This window comes from Littorina saxatilis, linkage group LG5 (assembly GCF_037325665.1).
Source record: "Littorina saxatilis isolate snail1 linkage group LG5, US_GU_Lsax_2.0, whole genome shotgun sequence".
NCBI lineage: Eukaryota > Metazoa > Mollusca > Gastropoda > Littorinimorpha > Littorinidae > Littorina > Littorina saxatilis.
The window spans coordinates 35,972,425-35,982,021 of NC_090249.1; the positions used below are offsets into that span (position 1 = coordinate 35,972,425).

General features: G+C 43.5%; 1 protein-coding gene across 1 annotated transcript; it reads left to right on the forward strand.

Moving 5' to 3' along the window:
* Nucleotides 1-8,497: 8,497 nt before the first annotated feature.
* Nucleotides 8,498-9,571, forward strand: LOC138967748 (uncharacterized; the record flags this gene model as incomplete). The annotated part of the gene is made up of 1 exon (XM_070340404.1): nt 8,498-9,571. A coding segment is annotated over one exon (1,074 nt), but the record flags the coding sequence as incomplete, so codon positions are not given.
* Nucleotides 9,572-9,597: the final 26 nt, after the last annotated feature.

The window sequence follows — 9,597 nt, forward strand, 5'->3', positions numbered from 1 at the left end:
GTTTAGCAGCTTGGGAAACTGATTTTTGTTGTGGCGTCACCTGTTTATTTGTGAGATCCACAAGAACTGCCTTGAACTCCAGTGGAGTGCAGTCCAGATCAACATCTGGGTCGTCGTCTAGGGGTTCCTGATCCATCCCTTCCAGTGGAACGTCTTCTTCACGTGGCTCATTGGCTGTGTCCTCAGCATATGTAGTTTGGAACCTGAAAGACACGAGAAAAATATATACTCGACCTGATCAAGCCTTTTTGAATACCCCGATTTAATATAAGTACACACCTGTCATTAACAGCAAAAATTAAATACATTTCGGCTTCTGCCATAAATGATTTTATGACGAGCTACAACCATCTTTTAGCCTAACATTCGATGGAGGCTAAAGAACACACTTATCCATAAACGGTTCAGTTGTATGCAGACTCAGTGTCACGTGGGAAGAGTCTATCTTTAGCCTCTTCGGTTCCTGAGTCTGCACAGAGAACAACGCTAAACGAATTTGCTACAAGGAAAAAGGACGCACAAGCTTCAACGCCAGAATACGGTTTCAAATTTGTTTTTTAATATTTGTTGTTAGTTAAAGCTGGGATTATATGTAACTTTGCATGATTTAATTCCACGAGAAATGGCAGTTGTTGATAAATTTGGCATCGCGTGGGTTCGGCAGCTGCAGGCCCAGGGGCCTTTCCTTTGTTCTCGCTCACAGAAAGAGCGGGTCTGGGACTGGGAGTCCCCCCCATAACATCTTATTGGCACCAGGATACGAGGAAATAAAGTGAAAAATACGGAGCGCAGGAGTGGGGCAGTGGTGCAAATCTAATAATTTAGTGCACCCACCGATTGTTTGATTTAGACGTTGGTCTGGAATGGCCACTTAAAAAATTACTGACGGGGCCTTAGGGACGAGACGATAGCGTGTGACCTAATTAGCAGTCGGCTGTAACCGAGCCTGCTGCGATTGGCGGCACCACTACGGACTTAGGCTGGAAAGCACGAGTGTCTCGTTCTGACTACCACTGGTACTTGTCATTGTTTTAGTCAACCTTTTGCAAATAAACTAAGGTATTATAATATACCTGAAGCCTTATGAGTTAGTTGCTGTCTAGCAGTATTTAGTAAGTAAAAAAAAAAATAAATAAAAAAAAATAAAAAATAATAATAATAATAAATAAATAAATAAATAAAATAAAAATAATAATAATAATAATAAATAAATAATTAAAAAATAAAAAAAAAAAAAAATAAAAAAAATTAAAAAAAAATAAAAAATAAATAAAAAAAAATAAAAAAAAATAAAAATAAAAAAAGTTGCAGTATTTGCCAGCAATGAGGATGATAATTTAGGGACATCTGTAGCAAGTAACTGCCATCTGACGGTTAAGTAGTTTTTAGGGGCCAGTCAATATTAGTAATAAAGGCTGGGGTGGTAAAGTAATTCTATAGAATTAAACTGATGGTATTAGTTTGTCCAGATCAAGATGTCAGCTCGTGGTCGACCGAAGCGACGGAACCAGGGAAGACAACCTGCCTGGCACGACGAAGAACCCCCCAGGGGATCGGGCGGTGCAAGTAGGCAGCAACAGGCAAAGAAACGGCGCGTAGCCGTGGAGGAGCCCTCCAGCCCTGGAGAAGACGACAGCCAGGATGCCTGGTACGAGAACGCTGGGACGTCAGCCGCAAGAGACGCACGACCGGAAGGTATGGAAGAGGCATTACTGAATAGACTGAGGGTGCTAGAGGAGGCGTTAGGATGCCAGGCAGCGCGCCAAAAAGGCCAAGCGCTGGATTCTCTGGCCATCACTGTGCCACCTGAGGTAAAAGAAAAAAATTTGCTGGGGAAATTTGTGGAGATGCATGTGCTCCTGGCAAAATCCTTCCTTGACAGGCCAGAGGAAAAGGCTGTGATGTTTGTTCAGAACGAGCAAGGCAATCTGGTCCCTAGGCTAGAGAGAAAGAACAAAACGGAGCTGACCATCAACCAGTGGACCACAGCGTTCCATGTCCTGATGAGCGTGTATTTGCAGCAGCACCCCGATAGGCTGCAAGACATGCTGGCCTATGTGGAACTCATAAGGGGGGCTGCCCGGGACAACCCTGGGAATGCATGGCTGCTGTATGATCAGCAGTTCCGGTCCAGACTAGAGGCCGATCCTACTCGCCCATGGGGCATGATAGATAGCCAGCTGTGGCTGCAGTTATTCTGCAAACCAGTAGTGGCTGCCCCGGCAGGCAAGGTGAGCCCTGCTGTCGACCAAAAGGGGGGTGCTTATGCAGGGAAAGGCCAGCGAGGGGTGTGTCGGTTTTTTAATCGACCCAAAGGTTGTCAGCGAGACAACTGCGCCTATGCGCACAAGTGTGCACAATGCAGCTCCAGTTCCCATGGCCAGAGCACCTGTGCAAAGAAGGGTACACAAGATAAGGGGGAGACCAGTAGTGGGCGCCCCTTTCAGTCAACAACAGGACAGAAGGCTCAGTGAGGTGGTTCACATCCCTCCTGGCCTAGACTTAACAGGGCTAGCCAACACGCCCATCTGTATGTATAGCTTAGTTAAGTGGTTAGAGCATTACCCGAATAGAGAAGATGCACAGCTCATAGAGGAAGGCTTTAGTCAGGGATTTAGGATACCATTTCAGGGGGAAAGAAAACAACAGTTACCAAAAAATCACGGATCTGCTCGTAGACAGCCACTATTAGTGTTACAGAAATTGTTAGAGGAGGTCAGGTTAGGAAGAGTGGCTGGGCCATTTTTGGATTGGCCCATTGATGACCTGATTGTCTCCCCGGTGGGGCTGGTAGAAAAATCAACACCAGGGCCCGTATGCTTATGGGGGAAGTTCGCGACAACTCCCGAAGTTTTGAGTGACATCGGAAGTACTTGTCTCACTTTCGTATGCATGGGCCGGAAAAAGGGTTTACCTCGAAGCAAAGCGAGGAAGTAACTCAGGGTATTTTGCGACTACTTCTAAAGTTTTGAGTGACATCGGAAGTACATCCTCACTTTCGCATGCATGGGACGAAAAAAGAGTTTACTTTGGAAGCTAACGAGGAAGTAAATGAGGGTAAATGTACTACAGCCAGACCCAGTAGTAAACACGCTACTTCCACAGTTTCTCAGTGCAAAAAGGCAGGGCTTTTCTTCAGTTTTTCATGCCAAACCGAGCTGACGCTCCCAAAGAGAGAAAATAGAGGGAAAAGTCGTATCTTCTGCATGCATTTCGTGCAAATTTCCCTGAATACAAACCTGAGTTGCCAGCTTTGACTTTTGTTTGTTCTGGGTCATTGGCCACCACTCTTTCATTCCCGCTTATACGAGGGGGTTACTGTGTTTCTATGAAAATGGGCGTCGTTGTGTGCATGTGTGAGTGTGTGTGTGAGTGTGTGTGTGTGTGTTTGTGTGCGTGCGTGCGTGTGTTTGTGTGCGTGTGTGTGTGTGTGTGTGTGTGTGTTCGAGTGTTGAAGTGTAAGTTTCTGCTATTTTTTTTGTCATTGCTTTATCTGTGTGTGTGTGTGTGTGTGTGTGTGTGTGTGTGTGTGTGTGTGTGTGTGTGTGTATTTGTGCGAGTGCCTGTCTGCCTGTGTGTGCGTGCGTGCGTGCGGGTATAATTGTGCGTCTGTTCCTTCATACGTTTGTTTGCGTGTTCGCGCGTGCCGTGTGTGTGTGTGTGTGTGCGTGTGTGTTTGTGTGTGTGTGTGTTTGTGTGTGTGTGTGTGTGTATGTGTGTGTGTGTGTTTTCGATGTTATGTGTGTGTTCGACGGTGTGTGTGTGTGTTCGACGGTGTGTGTGTGTGTGTGTGTGTGTGTGTGTGTGTGTGTGTGTGTGTGTGTGTGTGTGTGTGTGTGTGTGTGTGTTCGACGTTATGTGTGTGTTCGACGGTGTATGTGTGTGTGTGTGTGTGTGTGTGTGTGTGTGTGTGTGTGTGTGTGTGTGTGTGTGTGTACCCACTCCCCACACTATGATGAGCTGACTATATTTGCGCCTTGATATTTTATTCATGTTCTTACGTTTTATGCTGTTTATTGTGATTCACCACACCCGAGTTTATCGTAATTGAGATAATAAAGTGTTCTATGTCTATGTATTATGTCTAATACACATGCACACACGCACGTAGGCTACAAAAATCCAATCTTGACTTTGAACTTTATATAAACATACATCCTCTTCACAATTAACGAGGACAAACGTAATTTACAAACACCTAAGTACAACAATTTTTCTGTTTTAAAAATTCGGACACACATTTTCTCAAATAATATGAAATTCGCTGAACTTATCTTCTTTTCACTACACCTTATATCTTGATTCCCAAAAAATGGAGTTCTGCCTTTTTAAATTTACCAGTAACACAAACATTCGCTCTGACCAAACTATTTTTGTCCAGCAGTTTTACCGATACACAATCATTAAAAAAAACACTACAAAAAGAGTTTTAAGTTAACCGACTTCGCTACCACATAAACAACCTTTTTTTTATTGTCCCCAACATTCTGGTCAACAAAATTATTATTATAGACAGTCATTCTATTTAAGGACAATTATCACAGCTTTCGTTCAACCAGTTGAAAACAACAATTATAGTAAAAGCTACAGCGCGATCAACGTTTGCCCATTTACGAACTCGCGATGAGATTTGTTTCTTCTGGTCACCAAGCCTACCGTTTACAAACGCATGCGCACTAATTGGGATTCCCCCAATTTTCTCGACCTTGACCTCAGAACTCTCGAAGCCACTACTTCGGCGTTCAATTTAGCTCGTGCATACCGAGTAGCTGGCAACTTTGCTTTCGAAGTTCCCACTTCCAATGTCAAGGGCCTCTCGCTTGACATAATTATATGACGATATCGCATCTCAAGGGTCCTTACCCATCCAAAAGAAACCTCCAGCGCATACTACAATTGCAGGACATTCCGTTTTTAAAGGCAGCTCATTGGGAAATTATCTCAGACACAATATCGAAGACGTGAAATGCGTCAATCGAGCAACTGTCGTAACTTGGCTACAATGAGACGGTCTCCTACCTTGCACCATAGACACGGACTGTGACATTCTTGTTTAATTTAGGTGAAATGCTTAAAACAGAGTGACTCAAAAGCGACAGTTCGATCAGTTACTGACCGAAAAAAACGTGCTCGAGTCATTCGGCGAAGGTGGCGAGCTTTCAAACCAGCACGACTGAATAACTCAGAATGCCTTTTTTCATCATGCCTCTATTCTACACGAGTAACATAGTGCAGTGGTAACGGTTCCGGACTCTCGTTCATTTGCTCCGGGTTCAAGTTCCGCCGGGAGGTATATATTTTTATATTTAGTCAAGTTTTGACTAAATATTTTAACATCGAGGGGGAATCGAAACGAGGGTCGTGGTGTATGTGCGTGTGTGCGTGTGTGTGTGTGTCTGTGTGTGTGTGTGTGTAGAGCGATTCAGACTAAACTACTGGACCGATCTTTATGAAATTTGACATGAGAGTTCCTGGGTATGAAATCCCCGAACGTTTTTTTCATTTTTTTGATAAATGTCTTTGATGACGTCATATCCGGCTTTTCGTGAAAGTTGAGGCGGCACTGTCACGCCCTCATTTTTCAACCAAATTGGTTGAAATTTTGGTCAAGTAATCTTCGACAAAGCCCGGACTTCGGTATTGCATTTCAGCTTGGTGGCTTAAAAATTAATTAATGACTTTGGTCATTAAAAATCTGAAAATTGTAAAAAAAAATTAAAAAAATTATAAAACGATCCAAATTTACGTTTATCTTATTCTCCATCATTTGCTGATTCCAAAAACATATAAATATGTTATATTCGGATTAAAAACAAGCTCTGAAAATTAAATATATAAAAATTATTATCAAAATTAAATTGTCCAAATCAATTTAAAAACACTTTCATCTTATTCCTTGTCGGTTCCTGATTCCAAAAACATATAGATATGATATGTTTGGATTAAAAACACGCTCAGAAAGTTAAAACGAAGAGAGGTACAGAAAAGCGTGCTATCTTTCTTAGCGCAACTACTACCCCGCTCTTCTTGTCAATTTCACTGCCTTTGCCGTGAGCGGTGGACTGACGATGTTACGAGTATACGGTCTTGCTGCGTTGCATTGCGTTTAGTTTCATTCTGTGAGTTCGACAGCTACTTGACTAAATATTGTATTTTCGCCTTACGCGACTTGTTATATTTAGTCAAGTTTTGACTAAATATTTTAACATCGAGGGGGAATCGAAACGAAGGTATGGTGTATGTGTGTCTGTGTGTGTGTGTGTGTAGAGCGATTCAGACTAAACTACTGGACCGATCTTTATGAAATTTGACATGAGAGTTCCTGGGTATGAAATCCCCGAACGTTTTTTTCATTTTTTTGATAAATGTCTTTGATGACGTCATATCCGGCTTTTCGTGAAAGTTGAGGCGGCACTGTCACGCCCTCATTTTTCAACCAAATTGGTTGAAATTTTGGTCAAGTAATCTTCGACGAAGCCCGGGGTTCGGTATTGCATTTCAGCTTGGTGGCTTAAAAATTAATTAATGACTTTGGTCATTAAAAATCGGAAAATTGTAAAAAAAAATAAAAATTTATAAAACGATCCAAATTTACGTTTATCTTATTCTCCATCATTTGCTGATTCCAAAAACATATAAATATGTTATATTCGGATTAAAAACAAGCTCTGAAAATTAAATATATAAAAATTATTATCAAAATTAAATTGTCCAAATCAATTTAAAAACACTTTCATCTTATTCCTTGTCGGTTCCTGATTCCAAAAACATATAGATATGATATGTTTGGATTAAAAACACGCTCAGAAAGTTAAAACAAAGAGAGGTACAGAAAAGCGTGCTATCCTTCTTAGCGCAACTACTACCCCGCTCTTCTTGTCAATTTCACTGCCTTTGCCGTGAGCGGTGGACTGACGATGCTACGAGTATACGGTCTTGCTGAAAAATGGCAGCTACTTGACTAAATATTGTATTTTCGCCTTACGCGACTTGTTTATTAATCTTTTCCTTTTTAAGCCTCCGCACTTGCTTTCCGGCTGCAAAAACCGGGTTTTGCCTCTGTGTTAATTTTATTCATTTGCAAAAGAAACCTTCCTATGCTTTGAAAAAATCATATCATGTCTTGACTTTCAACTGTACGCGCGTGTGTATATGTGTGTCACTACGGTGAGTATGTGTGTGTGTGTGTGTGTGTGTGTGTATGTGTGTGTGTGTGTGTGTGTGTGTGTGTGTGTGTGTGACGTGTCATTTGTGTCATCATAGTTTCAGTGAGTGTATGAGTGTAGATTGAGAGAGAATGAGAGAAAGTGAGAGAGAGTGAGTGTGTGGTTATTTGTTTGTGACTGTGTGCGTGCGTGTATGGGTGCGTGTGTGTGTGTATATGTGTGCGCGCGCGTGTGTGTGTGTGGTGTGTGTGTGTGTGTTTATGTGTGCCGTCAGTGTCACTTGTGTCATAGTGTCAGTATGTGCATGAGTGTACGTTTGTCTGTGTGTGCGTGTGTCGTAAGAGAGAGAGAGAGAGAGAGAGAGAGAGAGAGAGAGAGAGAGAGAGAGAGAGCGACACTTCTTTGGCAATTTTGGACCAGACAGCGTCTTTATGTTTAACAGTTAGACTGTTCTGAAATTTGGACAGAATAACCGTTCTTTCGTAAAACACTTCTGTCAAGAGTACAGCAATTTCACCATCTGAAAAAGGCGCAGAACGCCCCTCTGTGTCTACTTTCTTTTTGAGCGGCACACGTGCCTTGCCATTTTCGTTGACTGCCATGTTGATAGAAACGTGCGCATGCGTATTAGTAGGGATTCCCCCAATTTCCCCGACCTTGACCTTAATACTCTCGCTGTCACTACTTTGGCGTTCAAGTCAGTTCATGCATTGTGAACCGTTAGAAAGTTGACTTCGGGAGTTCCCACTTCGAAAAGAGGCCTCTACTTCCAGTGTTTCTTACTTCTAGTTCATGCATACGGGCCCAGGGGAATACAGGCTTATATTTGATCTTTCGTACCCGCATGGGCAGTCTGTTAATGACGGGATACCAGCGGAGTTATGCACTGTGCAATACACCAGTTTTGATGCGGTAACAGGGGCGGGGATATAGCTCAGTTGGTAGCGCGCTGGATTTGTATTCAGTTGGCCGCTGTCAGCGCGAGTTCGATCCCAGGTTCGGCGGAAATTTATTTCACAGAGTCAACTTTGTGTGCAGACTCTCTTCGGTGTCCGAACCACCCCCCGTGTATACTACATTGGGTGTGCACGTTAAAGATCCCACGATTGACAAAAGGGTCTTTCCTGGCAAAATTGCTCAGGCACAGTTAATAATTGTCTACCATACCCGTGTGACTTGGAATAAGGCCGTGAAAGGTAAATATGCGCCGACATGGCTGCAATCTACTGGCCGTATAAAATTTCATCTCACACGGCATCACTGCAGAGCGCCTAGAACTGTACCCACGGAATATGCGCGATATAAGCCTCATTGATTGATTGATTGATTGATTGGACGGCTACTTGTTTGTGGATAAGTCTCTACCATTCGGCTGTGCCATCTCCTGTTCCTTGTTTGAAAAGTTCAGTACCTTTCTTGAGTGGTGTGTACAACAAGCCTCCATGTCCAGTGATGTGATTCATTATTTGGATGATTTTTGTGGGGGCGGTGTGTCAGAGGACAAGGCTAAAAGGATGTTAGACAGCCTGCTCGACACATTTAACGAGCTAGGCGTACCCGTAGCTCCTGAAAAAGTAGAAGGTCCTACTACATGTCTCAAGTTTCTCGGACTAGAAGTTGATACTGTTGCCCTGCAGGTGCGCATCCCAGAAGATAAGCTAAATGACCTCAAAGAGCTTGTCGCGAGCTTGTTGAACGGCAGGAAGAAGATCACTCTTCGTCAGTTACAGTCCTTGATTGGAAAGTTGAACTTTGCCTGTAGGGCAATCGTACCCGGGAGAGCTTTTTGCAGGAGACTGATTGATGCCACAAGAGGGGTCCAGAAGCCACATCACCACATACGGGTTACTGCGGACATGCGTCAGGATTTGCTAGTGTGGAGCTCCTTTTTGGAGATGCACAATGGGATCAGCATCATGCTGGAAGAAAGATGGGTTGACACCTCTCACCTTAACCTCTACACGGACGCGGCAGGAGGTGTAGGCTTTGGGGCTTTTTTCTGTGGGCATTGGGCATGTGGGGCCTGGCCAGTTGAGTGGCGTAGCAATGACCCAGACATAACGTTCAAGGAACTTTTTCCCATTGTCCTTGCAATTCACCTGTGGGGAAAAGAGCTGAGTAACCAGAAAGTATTATTTCATTGTGATAACATGGCAGTTGTTTGTATAATCAACCGCCAAACTACCCGCTCAAGGCCAACCATGGGACTTGTGAGAACGTTGGTCAGTGTTTGCCTTGAGCATAACATCCTATTCAGGGCAAAGCACATACCAGGCATCAGAAATGAAGTTGCTGATTCTCTTTCCCGGTTGCAGCTCAAGCGGTTCAGGGCCCTTGTTCCGGGTGCCGACACCCAACCGACAGAAGTCCCGCACGCCTTACTGCGGCAACTACAGCAGAAGTGAAGCGGCTTGTTTCAGCGGCCTTTGCT